The 22,094-nt window shown below is 38.4% G+C and overlaps 1 protein-coding gene across 2 annotated transcripts in view; it reads left to right on the top strand.

Annotated features, from left to right (window-relative positions):
• Positions 1-22,094, top strand: part of LOC127580899 (adenosine receptor A1-like) — a 120,840-nt gene that overhangs the window by 46,587 nt on the left and 52,159 nt on the right. Inside the window, exon 2 of one of the 2 annotated variants that reach the window (XM_052034873.1) lies at positions 1,661-4,124. The exons of the other annotated variant lie outside the window; for it this stretch is intronic. Coding sequence (XP_051890833.1) covers positions 1,661-2,318 — 658 coding nt within the window. The 3' untranslated portion in view covers positions 2,319-4,124. Of the gene's footprint in view, positions 1-1,660; positions 4,125-22,094 lie in introns of those variants that run through there. 2 annotated transcript variants of the gene reach the window in all.

Genomic DNA, 22,094 nt, shown 5'->3' with positions numbered 1-22,094 from the left:
TTGGATGAGGAAGGTTACAGAAGAAAGCTGCTAGGTATGCACAATGAGATGCTTGATGCATTCGGAAGTTTGCCGGAAGACTTTAGAGTGAAGTGAAGACAAGGAACAGAGGTTCTTGGTACCAGTTTAGCACAGGGCTTTATCCAGAACTTGTAGTTTATCTTTTCCAGCATAGAAGGGGAAGTGCAACTCTCTATCAACATTTGGGAACTCAACCATGATGCACCATCTGACACATGATGTTGGAGCCTTTCTTACAACATAAGCAACAGCCATCCAAAACAGGTGCAGCAGTGAAGTTCATATTTTTTGTTAATCATATTTTCCAATGATGTAGAAGTAGGCCATTCAGCCCATCAAGTCTATGCCAGATTTCAGAGCAATCCTATTCCAGAACCCATTCCCTCGCATGTATCCATCATCTCCACTCTGATTCCCCTGCCACCCACCTAAACTTGGGGTAAATTACAGTAAAGAATTAACCTACCAATCAGCACATCTTTGGGATGTGGATGGAGACTGGAACACCCAAGGGGAAACCCACACGGTAGCAGAGAGAATGGGCCAACTCCACACAGATAACGCTAGAGGTCAGGTCTGAACTGAAGCTGTGTCTTCCAGCACCCCGGAAGATTCGAGACTGGTGATCTTCTGTTCTTTTTGATAAATGGGTGACATGGTCCAGCTATAAAGTATGGTTGTAAATTAGATAGAACTGCTAAGACAAATAGATTGCATACAGTATTTCAAGTGCTTTGTACTCAGCGCTGTGTAAAACAGCATCTGGAATTCAGCCAACTGCAAATATCAATTCTGTTTGATTCAGTGAGCAATGCTTTCTGGAACATGACTTTCAAGGTACTGCAGATCAACATTCAACTCCTGAGATTCTTTTTATTAATCGAATTGATGTCACAATGGGTTGGCAAGGCCTAAACTATGCTTGCAATTTGCTGTGAAATCTTACGCCACCAAGCATTCCACTTTCAGAGGATGAAGCAGTGAGGTCAATGTTTCATGGTGATAATGCTGATCCTGTCATTCTCATCTTAAAAAATCAATTAACTAATTATTAATTAAATGTAGATTTTTCATTGAATTCAGAACAATTCCTGTTTTTTTTTCCTGTTAAGTGACTATTTAGGAATATTGGTAAGTTACTATGAGTAACCAATCACTTTCTATGGACTGGACAAGTTTTTCACATGCTCCATTTCTTGGACTTGTTTATGGTGCTTTGAGTTCTATTTAAAGTGACTTGGATATTAATCAATTTATGCCATTGCATATCGAGTGTTGGTTATATCAATATCAAAATGAAGGTTTATGCTGTGAATTATTCCCAGCATAAATATAATATCTTCACATCCCTTTATCAGAGATTTTTGTGGAGCTACCAAACAATAACTGAGGATCACCAGACCTCCGGTTTTCCTTACTGAGGGGATCATTTGGCTTCAGGTTGGCACCTGCTACACAAGCGTGACAAGGATTGGTGGGCTAGGCTAGTGTCCCTTCAGTCCATGGTCTTTTATAATACAGCTCAAGCATCTTATGCCAAATTAGATATCATACTAAAATCATTCTGAAAAGAAGTTGATTGGAGTAAGCTTAAGTATATTGATAATTTTCACATAGTTCTCTTGTGTTTCTTCAACAGTTACAAGAGTATTGTTACACAGAAACGAGCTGGAACTGCTGTTTTTCTATGCTGGGCCATATCTATAATTGTTGGCATGACTCCTATGTTCGGATGGAACAAGTATACAGAAGCAACCCAAGGTGGGGTGAACTCTAGTAGCGTAAACAATATCATTGTGTGCCAATTTGAGACTGTAATCAGCATGGACTATATGGTCTACTTCAACTTTTTTGGCTGGGTGCTGCTACCTCTTGTGCTGATCTTTGTGATCTATGTGGAAATATTTAATCTTATACGGAAACATCTGAGCCAAAACATCTCAATCAACAATGCTGATCCAAACAGGTACTTCGGGAAGGAGCTAAAACTTGCCAAGTCATTGGCGCTAGTATTGCTCTTATTTGCAATATGTTGGCTTCCTCTACATATCATCAATTGCATTACATTGTTTTGTCCTTCATGCCACACACCACATATAGTAATGTACATTGCCATCTTTTTAACCCATGCAAACTCTGCTGTAAATCCCATTGTGTACGCTTTCAAGATAAATAAGTTTCAAGTGACTTTTCTCCAGATATGGAGCCATTATATTTGCTGTAATAGAGATCACAACACAAATAATTTAAGCAGAGAACAGTTAAGAGGTATAAGAGAACAAAGAAGTACTATGTAACTTATATACTTGAAGTAATTGCCCTGGATAATCAATAAGATCATTATCAATGCTGATTTCCTTACATTACTATTCAGTACATTCAAGGACCATCAGAATATTCTGACGCAAAAGTAAACATGCAAACCAACAACCTTCACCAGTCACCTGGTCTCCTAGCAAAGAATCTTTGTTTTCATCTCTTCAAACATATCTGGTGAAGCTTTTACAACTCGTTATTCCTCCTCTGTTTTGTCTCCTTGTCATTTTCATACATTACCAGACTTGAAGAAAGGCACTGAATCACCAACATGATGATGGATTGCTGGATAACTGAGTGAAGAGAGTCAGGGACACTGCAGCTTAAATGCAGAAGAGAGAGCCTTTTAACAGCATGGAACCAACTTAATCAAAACACTGATGTCTTTAAAAAGATAGAAAAGCTTAAGACCATTGCTGTGAATCATCTTAAGGAACATGATAGTCTGACAATATGCTTTACCAGCAAATCAATTTTATTAAATCATGTGTATTTTTTTGACACAATGATTCACTTTGCCATTTTACACTGTAAGATATAACCAGCAGGCCTTAATTTTAGTTGAAAATAAGCAAGACTATTAATGTTGTATTTTAAATTGGCATCTTAATCTTTAGCTGTGTTAGAAGACAGAAATTGTTGTTTTTGGCCTTAAATTTGCACTGACATTGGTGAATATTAGCTGTGTTAATGTTAAGTACATATATTTCTTGCAGCCTGACACAGAGATTGTAAAAAGCAACATGTTTGTGATATCCTTCTATATTTAATTTGAACTTTTGCTGCATTGAGGTGCAGTAAAGCAAAGGTAAAATTGAATGATTTCCATGTGTATGGTAAATGCTCATCATTATACCACTTCATACAAGTGCTCCCAATATGATCAATGATTGGTGTTTATGCACAGAATTGCTCCCAATGGCTTTTCATTTACATAATTCATACATTGTGGACATGACAGCAAGGTCAGCACTTAACACCCATCCTTACTTCTCCTTGAGAAGATCGTAAAGTGTCAATGCTTTGAACTGCTGCAATTGTTGTGATGGAGGTACTCATGTTACAATATTAGGTAGGGGCATCGCAACAACATCTGGTATCCATTATCTATATCATTCATTCTGATATTAACATTGAAAGTATTTTCATCTGCAGTGCTCCTCTTAAAATCATTATCAGGACATTCTTACCATTCCTCCTTGGAAGTAAATATTTCTCTTTGAGTTTCAGTCCCTCCATTTCTGGCAATGCAACTAGAGTGAATGCAATGGATACTACTGCCCAGTAGAAACCTTTAATAGAAGCTCTGGATATGGTGACATCAAGGTTGTTGACAGCAGGGGTTACATATGTGATTTGTTACCCTGCTTTACTGGAACCTTAAATAGTATAGATAAATAAAGGAATGGAAGACTTAGGATGCTAGGAATCAGAAATATAAACAGAAAATTGCAATACATGCAAGATAAGCAGCATCTGATGAGACACAGTTAATGAATCATGTTGCAAAATGTTAAATACCCTTCTCTTCGCAGATGCTACCAGCTCAGTAAAAGAATGTATTCCCTACCAAATGGTGATGTTGGATTCAGTGGAGTCTGTTGAATGTCAGTTATCATAACGCCCTGACCAGAAGTCCTATCATACTTTCAACTTATTGGTTTATACAAAGCTGTCAATGGACACTCTGTCCAAAATGAGGATTACTTTTCTCTCTCATAGCTTTCTGATAATTATATTTAATTTAATTTTTCCCTCCCTTTATACATGTGGGTTTGAACCTCACCTCATTACAGATGAAATTAAAGATGGCTTGCAACAGTTCATTAACAGACAAACACAGCTCCTCGATAATCCAAAGGAAAAAGTATCCCAAGAGGAAAGTTTCAGTTTTGATCCTGAATTAGTGCTCCACTGGCTGATCTCAACCAGAGCAAAATAAAGGGTTCCAATCAGCTTCAGTATCTCTCTGTAAGAGAGTCAAAATCAGACACAATCTCTACTTCTGCTTATTATCCAATGACTCACTTTGAACCACTGTCTTGTGTAGTTAATGAGTGAGAAAAAAAAACTGGCTTAGTTGTGATGCCTTCCCAGTGAGATAATGGTTCATTACTCACAGTCTAGACTTCACGAAGATACTAGATTGTTGTTGGTGCCTGTAGAATAATACCTCAGGATGCTCCAGAAAAGAAACCTACCTTTCCATAACTTAATATCATGCCTCTTCCCCATGACAGGATCATGGGATTCCATTAGAAAGGAATACCACTATAGGGAAAGGAATCATGAGGACTGCATATGTAGAGGTCAGATTTCATCAGAGAGTGTTATAGAGAGTAATTACTTATCTTAACACACAGTCTTTAACAATTCAACTTAAAAGATCCTGGTAATTTTATGCTTTTTCAAATCAATAAACTGCCAGGCTTTGCGGGCTTGAAATAGAATCAGTGTACATGATATGCTTTCTAGGGAGGATGTCAAATCTATTTTACGTGTCAATAAGCTCACAGAAGTACTTTATTGACTTGAAAGGAATATCCTTTATATTTCTATTGCGGCAGTTGAGCTTTATGAGGACGAAAGCCAGAGTAAGAAATAAAGTGATGCTTCAACATTAAATATTGGTGTTCCCCATAAAACTATACATGATTAGTACGACATCTCCTTGGTAACATAGATTATTCTCATTGATCTCTTTTACATTAAAGTCATTTAATTATAGTAACTTGATAAATGAACAAATATTGTTGAATTTTGACATTTAACAGCTATCAACTCTATCATTTCTAAACCAGACATTAATAGGACTTTGAAACATCTGAGACACTCAATAAAATTAAGAGTTTTTATTAAGCAAAATGGATGTGACAACAGCAGTAGTGTTTCCTGAACTTTTGAATCTCCTCAAACTCAGTTTGCTGGGGCAATGCAATGTATGGCTGACCTTGTTGAGACATTGTCATTAAATACAAGATAAGTGGTTATTTACCCTGTGCAATTCCTGCAAACCAGACAGTTTTGTGAAAACAACAAACAATCTGTTGGAGGAACTCAGTGGGTCAAGCAGCATCTGTGGGAAGAAAGGAACTGTTGACATTTGGACCCAAAACCTCAACAATTCCTTTCCTCCCACAGATGCTGCTTGACCCATTGAGTTCCTCCAGCAGATTGTTTGTTGTTCTAGATGTCAGCATCTGCAGTCTCTTATGTCTCAATTCTGTGAAAATCTTTTTTAATGGGATAGTCATTTTCCTGGGAAATCATGTCATATTTTTTCCAAGGAACATCCATTGTTGGCTGTTGGATCAATCACTGCAGTGGTATTTAAAGGAGCAGCATCCAGTCCAGCATTGGAACCTGACCAAATATGTCACCTGTATTTTTTTCCAATTTCCTTACCCTCCTCAGGGCTCCAATCCTTCCCCCTCAAAGACCTCTAACTCTGATCTCTGAACTCAGGCCATGATCTCACACCATCTCACTAAAGTCCTGATCTCCAGGCATTTTTTCCCACCAACCCTCCATTCCCCCATCTCCAGCCACTCCACATTCCAACATCCCCAATTTCTAGGCAACCATTTAAGCCCTGATATTTATCCCCCCCATTATCCACCTTTCTCCCCCAGACTGGATCCACAATTGACAGCCCTCTCTTCCTCTCTCCGAGAAACCAAAAACCCTAACCCCACCTTCACCACCACCAGAACCGACCCGTGATCTGGAGGACAAAGTACAGTGGAGAAAGGACAATGAGCAATGCCCAGCCCCTTACATGACACACAATGAACCATTAGCATGTTTTAAATTTCATTGATCAATTTCTAAGGCTCAATGTTTCTACTGAATTATTAAAGATGTGGTTTAGTGAATTCATTAAAAATATTCTTTACTCCATCATTTACAAACCAGACAAATACGAACATGGCACAACAGGTTTTCTTTTATTGTGCTCTTGAATATCCATTACCCTATTTTTAATAGAAATCCAAAACAGTCAAATATATTTGTGCATACCATGTTAATAGTATCACAGTGGGTCCCGTAAGCAGTGCTTTATAACACTAGGTTTCCATGCTGTTGTGCAAGCCATTCAAATGACATCCTATAAAATGCACTTGAGTTTTTTTTATTTTTTGCTGTTACATTCTTGGAATAAAGTTTTAAACTCAGAATTATTGGAAAAATAATTTATGATTGCGATAAAGCAAATGCTACTTCTTCGTTGATTCTACTAAGAAACAATTCTTCAAGTAATAAATGTCTGTGTTTTCTGGTGTGACAAGTAACACTATATATAGTCAAAACAGGAGAATGAAAACTTCACATGACCGTGAAAGCCATAGGTTATAATAACAGAGTGATTCAAGAGTGAATCCGCATAATGGTCATTTTGAAGAACTAACAATGAACAAATACAACCATTGTTGTCAAATTTATACAAGGTCTCTCAGCTGGATCATAACACAGAATAAAAGCTTTGAACTGAGTCTCTTTAGCATAATTAACTTGCATGAGTTACATTAGAATAGAAATTAATTGTGTGCTTATCATGAGAAATGAGCAGGATGGTGAAATGTATTAGATTGGTTCTGAAGTTTAACTTTTCAGTCTCTTAAAAACTGTAATAACTGTTAAAAGGTTTTTAAACAATCATTGAGCTGAGCTCTCATTTTGTAACATATGTTGACTTTTCATCACATTTCACAGCTGAACCCCTCATTTCCTGCATTAGGCCATTCGAATGTTCCTTTACTGTGTACAATATTTTCCAATTGATACTTATTAGTTGTAAAAATGTAATTCCCACAAAGCACAAAGGGAAAAGTGGCTCTATACAAATAAAATATTATTCAAATTACTTGGTGAATGCAAATTTCAAGAGTATGATGTAATGTTTATACAATAGGTAAACATGTAAAATAAAATATATATTTACAGTTGTATTAGAATAAATAAGATGAAGAACATGAATACCTGAACATTTTGTTGTATCTATTCTCACATTACAGATTTGATATCCTTCTCTTCCTTTCATATCACCATGGGTGGTTGGTCAATCAAAGCTCTATTTAATGGAATTAAGTAGTTCTCTGGTGCACATGGGAAACTTGGGATGACTCCGTCTTAAAAATCACCTGCTTTTAAAACTAGTGGGAACAAACATGTATTCTACACTTGCTAATATATTGAGATTCACATAGGAATTTTCAGTACCACAGTGTAAATCAGTTATCCATTCTTTGTTTAAAAGTTCTTTTCTGAAGCAACTGTGGCATTTAAAAAAGATTAACACATTAGTACACTGATTGCAAAGAGAAATAAAAAATATTGCTGAAACTAGTGGCGTGAAATAATTTTTTCAAAGAGTGCCATGTGGGGTCATTGAACTTTCTCCATTGGATACCGCCCATACCAAATTCCAAACCTACTTTGTTTATTGGGCTTCATTCAAAGATATTTTGAAGTTATCAAAATAAGATGCGCATGGGTTTTTAAAGCTGTCCCAATTTACAGAACATATCATGCTCATTTGGTCTTAAACTTTTCCAACATTTTTAGTCATTATGAATATGGTGGATGTACAACTGTAGCTTTTGCCATAGTAATAAACTTTAGTACAACTTCAATAATAGGGGTAGCTTTCTTAAAAACAAAAGCAGGATCTATGCATTGCTGTTAAGACCAGCATTTATTGCCCATCCCCAAAAACCCTGGAGAGGGTGATGGTGTGCCACTTTCTTGAATCGCTACAGTCCTTCTGGTGAAGGTACCCCCATACTGCTGTTGGTCAGGGAGCTCCAAGTTTTACACCCAGTGATGATGAAGGACTGGCAATAAGGTTCCAAATCAGGATAGATTGCAGCTTGGAGGTGGTGGTGTACACATGTTCCAGCTGGTCCTATCCTTTTCAGTGGTAGAGGTTGCAGATTGGGGGTGTGTGATCATTGCTGGTTAGGTGAGTAACTGCAGTGCACTTTGTGAACTAGTGGTGTAGGGATTGAATATTTAAGGTAATGGATGTGATACCAATAAGGTGGTCTACTTTGTCCTGGAGGATGTCGAGCTTCTTGAGACATGTTGAAGCTGCACTCATCCAGGAAAGTGGAGAGCATTCCATCACCCCCACCCCTGACCTGTGCCTTGTAGATGGTGACTAGGTTTTGGAATGTCAGGAGGTGAGTTCCTGTAACCAGGGTTTTTATACGGCTGGTCCAGTTGAGTTTCCGGTTAATGGTAACTCACCTGGATGTTGATGGTGTGGACTCAATGGAGGTAATGCCATTGAACATCAAGGTAATATAGTTTGACATTCTTTTGTTTGACGTGATCGTTGCCTGGCAGTTTTGTGACATGATTGTGACTTGCCACTTGTCAGTCCACTCCTGAATGTTGTCTAGGTCTTGCTGCCTGCAGACATGGATTGCTTCATTTGCTGAGGAACTGTGAATGTAATTGAAGATTGTGCAAACATCAACGAACATCCACATTTCTCATTCTATGAGGAAGGAAGGCAATTCAGGAAGCAACAGGAGATGCTGGGCCTAGTTTCGTGATCATTAACACTAAGACAAGCTTTTTGTGTTTCCAACTTCTGGATTATTAATTAAATTTAAATTCTATAGCTGTAGTGGTTGGAGGTGAACTCATGTCTCAGGGTTATTAATTGCTGCTTTGTTGAGAAATATTTGATTGATGTAATGATAGAAGATCCAGTGATTTTCCTTCACTGAATTGGTCAACAAATCAAATTGTGAGAGTACATGTATGTATCAGTCCCTGACAGTTCTAAGTGTATGTTCCAAATTTACCTAACAATATCCTGTCTGACCTACTGTTGATCAGTGTCATCAGATCTTTAGGGAGGATAGCACAAATAATCTTGAAAGTCTAATTCTTAAAACATCCAATATCCTTCCTAAGGCCAAACCACATCACAGCTATAGGATTTTTAAGGATGTTTAATACAATGACAATTTTTGTTCAAAATATATTACTGAGAAAATTCTTCCACATCTCAAAGGTGTGGAGAGAAGGGATGTTATGCAGGTGGTATATGTAGAAGGGTGCTCTGTGGGGTTGTAAGGAGATCAGTGAGGAGGGGCTTAGTGTGGAAGGATCATGTGGAGAGAGAGTGTGCTGGCAGAGAGACTATGAATGAATGCATGTCTTTGAGATGTGGAGGAAACCGGAGCAGCTGGCGAAAACCACCCAGTCACAGGGCAATGGTACAAACTCCACACAGACAACACTGGAGGTCAGAATTGAACTCAGATCACTAGTGCTGTGAGGCAGCAGCTCTACTTGGTGCACCACTATGCTGCCCCTAAAGAGTCTGTGGTAAAGTGGTAGAGGGATGGGGAGGGGGCTGATTAAAGTGGAGGCAGAGAGGGAGGGCGCACATGCCTGAGCCCACCACTGTATAAGCATGAGTCAACAGGTGTTGGCACAAGTGTATACGAATGTGTACGTGTTAGTGTTCATGTCATACAGCCTGGCCTCCCGCTGTCTGGTATCCCAGTATCAATGGACAGAGACCTTGTTTGGTCAAGCTCATATGATGGCTATCCCACATTCAAATAAGTCATGCACATGGGTCTTCCACTCCTCAATATAAAATTGAGAACCTGGAATGTCAGGACCTTCATGAACAATTCAAGGAGCCACAAAAATGAATGTCATTCTGCTGACATATCCAAGGTTTTCAAATGCTTTGAGTAAGACACAAGGGCAGGAGACGTTGACCTCACAGAACAAGGCAGTGAATACACCACCTTCTGGAAGGACAGCTGGAAGGTCAAATGACAATAAAAAAAACTGCAGATGCTGGATGTCTGGGAGAGGAAAACTATCTTCCTGAATAAAAACTGTGATGATACACCCTATCTATGCCCCTCATAATTTTACAAACTTCTATAAGGTCTTCCCTCAGCCTTCTGCATTCAGGTGAGAATAACCCCAGCCAATCCAATCTCTTCTTGTAGCTAAAGCCACCAATATCCTGGTGAATTTTGTCTGCACTATTTCTCGCACTATCACATCCTTCCTGTAGAAATCAGATTTCCAAGTGTGAATTGCTTACAGTATTCTACCCAAAGGTCTGATGGCACTAATTTACCTTAGATCAGATAAGATTTTTTTTTCTTCTGGCAATATATTTTTAGGTAAATGTTGAACATATACATAAACAGTTCTGGCCTGACTTTCCCATTCTGATTTGTGACCAATTCAGTGAAGGAAAATTATTGGAATTCAATTTCATTACACCAACCAACATCCCCAAATTGAATTTGCTGTGTCTGACTGGATGCAAACTTCTGACAGAAGAAGTAAAAGCTAATTCCAATGGAGTTCTCTCATAACAACTTTGTCATAAGCAACACTCTTTGTGGTCAGTGAGACAAGAGTAAGACCTTACAGCACTGACACCCGTTAAATTAGGTTATCATCAGAACAAGAGACCATAAGGATGTCCATGTCACCTGAAAATGAAAATCAAAAATGAAATCTGCAGATGCTGGAAATTTGAAGTAAAAACAGAAAATGTTGGAAAAAATTCAGCAAGTCAGGCAGCATCTGTGGAAAGAGAAACAGTCAACATTTCATATCTTTGCCTGAAGACCTTAAGAAAGCAGATGGAGTTCAATTCGGAGAAGTGTGAAATGATACACTTTGGAAGAACAAACTTGAAAGCAGAGTACATGGTTAATGGCAGGATTCTTAGTCATGTGGAGGAACACAGAGAGATCTTGGGGTCCAAGTACATAGATCCCTCAAAGTTGCCGCACAAGTGGATAGGGCAGTTAAGAAGGTGTATGGTGTGCTGGCCTCCATTAGCTGGGGGATTGAGTTCAAGAGCCGAGAGGTAATGTTGCAGCTCTATAAGACTCCAGTTAGACTTGGAATATTGTGTTCAGTTCTGGTCACCACATTATAGGAAGGATGTGGAAGCTTTGGAGACGGAGCAGAGGAGATTTACAAGGACGCTACCTGGGTTGGAGAGCATGTCTTATGAGGAGAGGTTGAGACAGTTAGAGCTTTTCTCTTTGGAGCAACAGAGGATGAGAGGAGACTTGATAGAGATGTATATGATTATGAGAGGCATAGACAGAGTGGACAGCCAGCACCTTTTCCCCATGGTGGCAATGGCCAATACCAGAGATCACCCATTTAAGGTGCATGGAAGAAACTTCAGGGAAGATGACAGAGGTAGGACTTTTGTTTTACACAGAGAGTGGTGGGTGCCTGGAATGCACCGCTGGGGGAGATGGTAGGGGCCGATACGATAGGGTCATTTAAGAGACTATTGGACAGGCACATGGATGAAAGAAAAATAGAGGATTATGGGAGGTGAAGTAGAGAGGGGGATAGATTGAAAGGGGATAAGGTTTATATAGGTCGGCATAACATCGTGGGCTGAAGGGCCTGTACTGTGCTGTACTGTTCTATGTTAAAGCCTCTGACTGTTAGTCAAGAGGGATGTTAGAGAATTCTTCTCAAATTTGTCTTCCCTCAGAAATTCATCCCCATTCTATCCCTGCTACATGATAGCTTGCGAGCTGTGATAGAAGCCAATGGGTTCACCACAGACCTAATCCTACCACAAACTAGGGTCTAGTGAGGATGTGTCATTACTCAATCTTTCCCACCACAATATTTTATCCCATGTACAACATGCTTCCTGCCGAAGTAGAGCTAATCTACAGAATAAATAAACTGCTGTTTAAACTATATCACCTCCATTTGAGAACCAAGACCACTTATGTCTATGAAGACTTATGCACATATGCACATTTGGTGGCAGAACTTCATGTCAGCTTCAACTTGTTCACTGAAGCATGCAAGTGAATGGATCCAACACTAAACCTTGCAAAAAAAAAGGACCACTACCCTGATAAACATGGACCACTTTCTATATCTCTGGAGCCACCTCTCATTAAAGTCAAACATTGATGATGAAATTCACCATCACCTCCATACATATGGTGTTTGAGCAGTCAGGACCTGTAAACAGTTTCAGGCAGCCACACACAAAAGTAGCCGTCAGATTGACACTGTTTTGTTCCACTCAGTAGCATTCCATATTTGTTGCCATAGACCTGATGATGGACTGTCACTGAGGCAGGAGTACCATTCATCCAGAGTAAAACCAATATGACAGCAATTATTATCTAAAGACAAATGGATCTGGTCCAGACATTTGCAGGGCACATTGACCCCTTCTGAAGAGCATGAGTAAGAATTGTGCAGGGTTTTTAACATTAGATGACTACACTTTGCAGGGTTCAGAGGAACTATAGTGTCAACAGCACTTACTGGCATTTAATAATGTGGTGCAGCCAGGGTAGAAGAGACAATTGCAAAATATCTGCAGAAAGGCAACAGATGAAGTTGTAACACACATATAAAGGAAATGGAGAGAAACTTAATTTAAAAATATGAGCCAAATTAAGCATGGTCAGTTAAAATATGAAAGGAATTATGGAAGGACACTCTGCATATTAATGTTTGCATGAGTTAACACTTTGTGTGAAATTCTTTATAATAATTATTCTTCATTAATTAAAAGAGTTTCTTCTTTGAACCTTAATGAGGCTATTGACAGTTGATAGCCAAATGAGTTTCATACAAATGCCTTTTGCATGGTATTATTGCACATCCAAATTTTACAAACCATATTTGGTTTCACTAACAAGTACTGCATTTAATGCTAATTAAAATTTGGGCAATCCTTCTTCTTCAAAAATAGCAAAATTAGGAAGTTTTACCTTTTAAAAATCATTTGGATTGTTGCTGCATTAAAACCTGACCCACATGGTTCCCATTGCCAGCTGCCTACAAGATCGCAGCTGATGTGTCTTTGCTACTAGGAATCATGGGAAGCAGGTCACAATCTAAAAGTATGCTTGCCAAGGCAGCCAGAGTACTGTAGCTTAAAAGACTGCCATGGAGGAGAGGGAAAATGAAAGGGAAATATGTGTCATCATTAGCAAAGGAAGAAAGACAAAGAAATGAAAAAAATGAATCATTCTGTTTTTCATGTCATTCCACTTTGGGAAGGTTTAGTGAGGTTGAGGGAAAGGGTTTGCTCGTAAAAGTCCAACATTAGAGTCGTTGTAAACTTATCATCAATTGTAAAGCCACTTTAGCTGTCCTGTGTAAAGTCCTTGGGGAGAGGCAGCCTTCTTTCTGATATAACAAAACATGAACTTTAGATGAATCTGTAATTCACAGCCAATTAATCATTTTGGATGGAATAATAGGGACACAGACCAGACACAATCCCTTATATAGCTGTGGTTATTTAATTTTCCATAGTGTACTTGATTACATTTTTCATAGAATAATCATTGTACTGAATGCAGTTGAGTAGAAACAGATAGGTCATTTTTCAAAAAACAAACATTTGCTGTGGTCTGATAGATTATATGTTATCATAATGTCAAGTTCTTGTTTCAAGGATGCCTAATAATCTCTATTGATTATACATTGGATTGTTTCATCAGGCAGATTCAACATAAAGCATCATTCCAGGCCCTTTGGTGTCCTAACCGTGATTATACTTAGCTCACACGTTCCGCCTTCCAATTTTATTTTAAAATGTAGTTTTCAAAAATTATGCTCCAGTGGGCTGTTCAGATTACCTGGAGCAGACATCAACATTCCAAGTATGCATTATTTCCAATTAGCATTACTATCTATTTTTTTTTAAAAGCATTCATTTTATATTTCAATATCTACACTTGGAAGCACTGAGAAGGGAGTAGGCCACAATTTAGAGATCAGTCATGTTATGATGACCTTTGGCTAAACACTTTTTTAAATCTTAGAAATAATTGTAATTTTAATATATTTTATATTACAGGAAAGATTGTAATTAATGAATGAAACACTTAGGAATAAGCTCATTTACAGTTTTATCATTGAAATATAAGGGGGTTCTCGTTAAACTGCAATGCGTTTTATAATACTCTTATGTTTGGAGGGAGGTGTGATGTACTGTATGATGTTGTCCTGCAGAAGATGTGATGATGGTTTTGATGGATTAAGTTCTGAAGTATTTGGGAATAAGTGTAACTCAATTTGCTAATTGCTTGAGGGCAGTGAGATTTTAGTGATCTGTACCAAGTAAGTAGAATAGTTACTGAGTTGCATAGTCTACATTAAATTAATGGCAATGGTAATTTGTTTTACTCTCTGAAAGAATTTCAATAATGCCATCTACAAAGATAATGAGACAGCAGGGCATCAATCCTTAGAGTAAGTTCACTTTATCATATCTTAGAAATTGCATCAAAATTTGTTTCTTCATGAAAGAGGGAAATAGAATTAATCGAATCAATTGGCCATGTCATCTACTTTTTTTATCTACTGCAATGTAAAATGAGTGTGAATATTCTAATAATTATCTCTTAATACTTAGCCTGTTCACAACATTTCTTCAACTAGACAATCTCACAAACACATATTTCATAATGGCTTAAAATCCAAATGAAATAATGGCAGCCCACTTACTACATAGGATAATACAGCATAGAAGGATGCATCATGGCCCAACTTTTGCATAGCTTTCCGGCAGAGCACAAGTTATGAGGTGAGTCTGCTGATGCTGGTATTGGTATTGTATTGGCATTGGTATTATATAGGAATCACAGTTCTGAACAGTTCAGTATACTTATATGTTAGGGATAAAGATCATAGGTTTCCAGCACCAATGTTTTATCAACAGTGTAGGTCAATGAATCTGTCAGTAAAACAGCAATTAGCTTATTGACTAAAAGACATTTAAGCTAGACCATATTTCTGCATAATTAAGAACTAACAGCAGTAGTTCAAATTAAGAGTAGTGTTGACATTGTTATTCTATTGAAACTTGACAAAATCAGCATAACTGCATCTTGCTGTGACTACCAACATCATGCCATATGACAGTAAATTAGATGAGAAATGAAAGTGCACATATGCAGACAGGAAAGAACTCTCAAAGAAAACGTATAATTTGTCTTGTTGCTGATAATAGGGGCATGCCTTACTTGTAAGCTTTTGAACCATTTGCCCTGAATAGTTATAGAACCATAGAACCATAGAACAATACAGCACAATATAGGCCCTTCGGCCCACCATGTTGTGCTGACCTTCAAACCACTCCTAAGACTATCTAACCCCTTCTTTCCACATATCCCTCTATCTTAAATTCCTCCATATACTTATCTAACAATCTCTTGAACTTGACCAACGTATCAGCCTCCACCACCACCCCAGCCAGCACATTCCATGCACCAACCACCTTCTGGGTGAAAAACCTCCCTCTGACATCTCCCTTGAACTTCCCCCCCCCCCCCATTACCTTAAAGCCATGCCCTCTTGTATTAAGCATTGGTGCCCAGTGAAAGAGGCGCTGGCTGTCCACTCTATCTATTCTCTTAATATTTTGTATACCTCTATTCATGTGTCTCCCTCATCCTCTTCTCCCAATGAGTTAAAGCCCTAGTTCCTTTAGTCTCTCCTCATAATCCATACTCTCTAATCCAAGCGGCATCCTGGTAAATCTCCTCTGCACCCTCTCCAAAGCCTCCACATCCTTCCTATAATGAGGCGACCAGAACTAGACCAAGTACTCTTAAAGTGTGGTCTAACCAGAGTTTTTGTAAAGCTGCATCATTACTTTGCGTGTCTTAAACCTTATCCCACGATTTATGAAAGCTAACATCCATAAGCTATCTTAACTACCCTATCACCTGTGTGGCAACTTTTCAGTGATCTGTGGATATGAACCCCCAGATCCCCTTGCTCTCTCCACTGCCCGAATCCTGCCATTTACCTTGTATTCCGCCTTGGAGTTTTGTCCTTCCAAAGCGTCTACCACTCACACTTCTCTGGATTGAACTCCATCTGCCACTTGTCAGCCCTATTATGGGATCACAAAATTCCTTGATAGCAGAGTATCAGAGAGATAAACTAATTCAATCCAAAGAAGTCAGTAAGAGCATAAATATTGATAATATGATTCATTGAAAATATAGATAAAGCGAATTTTCTACAGTTGAGTTCAGTTAGTCCATCTGCTTAATATTTCAGACTCAATTTCAATTACAGCAAGTTATCAATAATAAATCAACTGAAACATCAATTTATGTGATTAACTAACAGGAATGTATAATTTTAATTATTTTCATTGTGGGACTTTCAAGGAATGTTGATAATATGAAAAAAATTCCATGTCATAATTCATAGCACAGTGTGTGCTTGTCTTGTTCAATATCCGAGTTCCAATGATCACATCATTCACAACAATGTGAAGAGGTATGAAATATTCAGGCCTAGAAAACTTTTCTGTGCTTGGAATAGTGAGTTAAACCAGCAATATATCAAGGCCAGTTTTCTAGTTGGACCTCAGTTGCAATATTCCATTTTACATTAGCGCCAAAACCTTTGTACAACTAAACATAAATAAAAGCCTTTCTTCTGCTGGCTCTTCAATGGTAGAGGAATTCCATCACAAGGCTGGGTCATGTTGGAGAGGGAACAGAGTTAGAAATTAATTAGAGAAAGTTGATAGCAACCAAAATTGGTGAGAAAATCATCCAAAGATACATTATTGAACAATCACCAGCTGCAATTGGAAAGCAAATTACAGACCTGAACCAGACAGGCAACTGACAGCTTGATAAAAATGATGTCTTCATCACTTCTTGTTTGATCTATTTCTTAAACTATTCAGAGTGTTAAGCCTTTCCCTTCCTTGTCCAGCAAAGTTCAAACCCAAAACCAGCATCAATCCATTGTAGGCAGCATCCCAGCCAACCATCTATGTAGATATTGTTTCAAGCTAGAAATTCGTAGGGGCAAATATTCTGCTGATCTCAAAACCATTAGTTGCCTAATCTTTGACTAAGTTGTTTCTTTCAGGATGTTCCTGCGTGCCAATCAGAAGGCACTCCCAGTTGATTGGCGAAACCTAGCAGAGCCTTTAGCAGAATAGCGACTGTCCAAGTTTGTAGCCCGCTGTACTCCAAGAACAGCTCCCACAGCCAGCGAGGTCCAGCCCCCAGCCTCACCGGTGTCTCTGAGATTGAATGCTTGTGAATATTTTTGACATTTTTAAACATTTAAAAAGACATGGAAACTATTTTAAAAAATTATCTTTAGAAAAAAAATCACGCAGGTGCTGGGGAATCTATGGAAATTTGCACTGCAACTTTAGACTTAAATGGGAGTCCACCTGTGCTGCATAGGTGGCCTGGGTACAAGACTCTACTATAGCAAGGGACTGAGCTTCAGCCTTCATTCAAGAATCCTGACCCTCCACTCAGTTAAGTGCTTAAACAGCAGCAGATCTGTCAGTATGTAGGCATAAGATCTGAGCCATGCATTTTCCCTTATCTTGTCCTGTTTACCTTTTCTCATGGGTCAAAGTCTAATGAATCACTCAGTTTTTATGCTATAATTTCAGTGTTATTAGTTTTTATGCTATGTTGCTTCTATATTCTAACTGCTGATAGCACTTTTAGCACTATGAAAGGGGGGAGTAGAAACAGAACTTTAGTCTAAGGGCTTGGACAATTTGCATTGGGATCTGAGGACAGGGTTGGGATTTAGGGAAGGATTTATTACTGACTGTTGGAATGAGGGTCAGGAATGCAATTGGTATAGGGGACAAAAGAAACCATGCAGTGACACCAGAGGAGTATGGCGTAGATGCATGTGTATGAGTGACCTGCATGTAAAAGGATGCAGGAGTTGAGCTGCTTGCAGCAGATCAAGCAAGTTGCCCCCTCCCCATCACCCCCACCCCCCCCAACTTGTTCAGAAGTAGGTCTCACACCTGCATGCAGTCCACACCTTTAGTATCCAAATCTACATTGTACACGTTTGACTCCACATGTTGGACCATCTCTGTGAAAATTAATGTTATATGCAAGGAGGTGCAGACAGTATGTGATTGTGTGTGAGATCCAAGCACCATGATAAGCATATTCAACCCGTATATTTAATCATCCAAGCAGTAAAACAGATAAAAATCTATCTTTCATATTTTTTAAAAAATAATTTTATCCTTTTGAATTGTTATTTTCTTTCTGTGATTATTTTATGTAAGTTTAAATGTAAATACATCATTAAGGTTCACAAATAATGACATCTTTCAAAGATGGATGAGAGCATGGTGAGCAATCATTATGATCTATCGTGTACTGTGTGCAATTTTCTATTGTTAATTCTGGAAATGCTACTTCATACATGCATGTCTAAAGATGCAAATTTTGCATCATACAAAATGTGTTTGGTAATAAAGACTGCTTTTCAGTTCCAATGCAAAATGCAAGTTGGGAGTAAATACATACCATAAAACTTGGCCTTAAAATTGATATCTCTTATACAATCCAAAATAGCAAGACTACCTCTGGAATTTTAATACCATGAATAAAGAGGGAATAATCTATAATAATTGCACATGGGATTTATGTCAGCTGGTTTTGCACAATACAGACTTCACTGCTTTCCTTCCAATGTTTTAAGATGGTAAGAAACTTTTCCCCATACATATGTAAATATGTCAAAAAACTAGAGGGCATAAGTTTAATGTTAGAGCTAGGAGGTTTAGAAGGGATCCGAGGAAAAATGTTTTCACCCAGTGAGCGATTGGAAAACACTGGTTCAGCCATACCTTGTATATTGTACCCACTTCTGAGAGCCACAGCTTAGAAAAGACATCAAGGCTTCTGAGATGGTGCAGAAGACATTTCCCAGAATGATTCCAGAGATAAAGGTCTTCAGTTATGTGGATCAATTGGAGAAGCTGGGGATCTCCTTGGAACAGCAAAGTTGTGAGGGGATATGATAATTAAAATTATGAAGGGTCTAGAGTGAGAAACTTGCAGAGGAATCAAGGAGGAGGAGGCATAGAATGATGGTGATTGGCTAAATGAGAATGTTTATTTTAAACAGAGAGCAGTTAGCATTTGGAATGGACTGGCAAGGTAGTTGTAGGTGAATTCAATTATAGCATTCAGAAGGGAGTTGGATTAAAGGGAAATAATTTGCAGGGCTATGGGGAGAGGGTGGTGTATGGGAGTAACTAGCCCCCTTCTGTGCTGTAGACATTTGGTGATTCTGATTGGTCATGTGTTTAGTTGGAATTTTGTGCACAAGATTTTGATATATGTATAAAAAGCCATTGAGAAATTCCTCCGCATTTTCCTTTCAGGAAAGCTCCAGGAACCTCATTGTGGCCATTATTTCTGCAAACAAATAATCACTCATGAAATATGACACATGCATGCAAATCTAAAAAAAACTGTCCATAGTGGTTTGCATTATGTAACAAAATAAACAACATATTCAGCTGTCAACAATTAACAATGAATAACTGAACAATGGAGGGTACTGTGATCCTGGAGCCAATCTCCAATACATTCCACTAAACAGATAAACCATGTACCAAAAGACACCTTGTTGGAAAAGTTGAGAAAATATTACTTTCTTCATTTTGAGGACATGCATTTATAGGTACACCAGTGAATTATGCAACCAAAGTGTGCTTTCATTACTGCTTTAGACTGGAGTATGTTGACAAATTAAGGTTCAGCGGTCAAGCAACATGTTTGTTACTAATCATTGAAATTAATTGGTTTGTGGAAGATAATGGGACAGAATTTGCTGCCAGTGCCAAACCAGCCACCACCCACTGCTGACATATGCTGGAATACATACTTACCATTTATAGATCTAGCAATGTGAACTTCCACTCTGAAGACATCATGATGCTAAATAGCCAGGCCTTGCATGTTGGCAAGAACATAATGAAATCCTGTTGGGAGGTGGGGAAGTAGTGCGAACCCCTCTGTTGAATCAACTACACTCCAGCTTAGTCGGCTGCCAAACCTGTCAAACACAATGCATGTTTCCGAAAGCCCCCGACATTCAGAAATAATCAAAAACATTCAAAAACCATTAACATTCAATGAAACAATGAAAGTGATTAAGTATTTTTAATGTAAAAAAATCTGAAACAAATACATTTAACTAAATTAATTAAAAAATCCTGCAAATTAGCTAATGCTTCACCCTTGTTCCTTGTCACTGTTCTTCTCCATTGAAATGGATGGAACTGCTGCTCCTTCATTAAATGAACATGTGTAGGTTCAGAGGACATATCAAGGTGGGTGGGTGGAGTGTAGATACAGATCGACTGTAAATTAACTGAATGTCAAAAAAACAGGAGGCTGATTGGCTTCCTCTAATTGCAATCATCAAAACATCCAATGAATGCCTGAAACATGTTTAATTCATCATCATTGGCTGAAAAGTGCCACATCAAATAGTTAAAGTAAAACTCCAATAACTTGGCACTCATGGTAGTTGTATAATGAATTTTCCAGTGAACTCCAGTGAGTTTAAAGGAAAATGTTCCACTCCAGCTAAAAACCTACCCACGTTCCTGACTCCTGGTGTTCTGGACTCCAGCACCAGCAAGGTCCACACACCTGGCCCACTGTCCACACCCTGGCCCTGGCAGTACTATGGACCCCGACTCTGCTTGCATTCAGGACCCTGCCTCAAAGTCTGGACTAATGAGTGAAGCAGATGCTGGACCGTCAATATTTCAGTCAGAAATCATTCAGAGTTTTACCGTGAGATTTTTGCCAGAGCATAAGGCCACTTCCTTGGCATACAAATTTGATTCATAAATCACAGGAGCGAATGACAACATTTTCACCTAATTTTATGGTATACCTTAAACTCTTTTTCTTAGGCAACTTATTCACCCGGGTGGGGTTCCGTACATGGAATGAGTTGCCAGAGGAAGTGGTTGAGGCGAGTACATTAACAACATTTAAAAGACATTTGGACAGGTTCATGGATAGGAAAGGTTTAGAGACCCATTGGCCAAATGCAGGCAAATAGGACTAGTTTAGATGGGTATCTTGATCATTATGGACCATTTGGGCCGAAGGGCCTGTTTCCATGCTGTATGGCTCTTGGACTCAATGACTCTATGACCCCAAAAAACAAACAACTTCAAGGGAAACCTTTATCCTGTCTTGAGGAGTTTGATGATGGAGAGAGAACAATTGTTTTGGATGGAGCACTACTTGCAGTTTCTTATACACGCAATAAACTGTAGTCAGCAATCAGACTGGAGCCTGTGGCCTTGGCCAACTGCTACACCCATGATATTGACCATCAGTTGTAATCATGAGGCAAGCAAAGTCACTGTGGTTTGCTGTAGATAATTATTATAACTTTATTTTCTGAACAAGTATATTTTCAGAAGCAATTTTAAAGATAATTATGGGGCTAGTTGGGATTTGTTGCACAAACATAGTGCTGTTGTTAGAGGGATAGACTAGCTATTTAAGGGTAGGGTGTGAAACAGTTTGTGGTTCCATTTGAATGTTGGTCATTTTGGATTTGTTTGTGTTTATGTAAAAATTCATTAGCTGAGATTGAGATTCAATTTACTGTATCTTGGCTTAACTTTAACACTGCAGTTTGTGTTATATGATTCAACATGTTTTCAAGTGTTTCACCAGCAATTGTGATGCTTCTTTCATCTTCAGACAATACTAGAAACAACCAGTGGAAAACCTAAAGGTCATGGAAATGGTCAGAAAGTTAACATGAAGTACTTTTGAGTGTATTTTAGGAAAAAAACAACTCAGAGATTAGACAGAAAATAAAAATAGCTTGATCTTTGTTGTAGTATAGTACCAGTTTGTTGTCCATCCACTTCAAAAACACAACTTATCGGA

This window comes from Pristis pectinata, chromosome 20 (assembly GCF_009764475.1).
Source record: "Pristis pectinata isolate sPriPec2 chromosome 20, sPriPec2.1.pri, whole genome shotgun sequence".
In the NCBI taxonomy this organism is placed as follows: domain Eukaryota; kingdom Metazoa; phylum Chordata; class Chondrichthyes; order Rhinopristiformes; family Pristidae; genus Pristis; species Pristis pectinata.
This window is presented reverse-complemented; position numbering and strand designations above follow the sequence as displayed.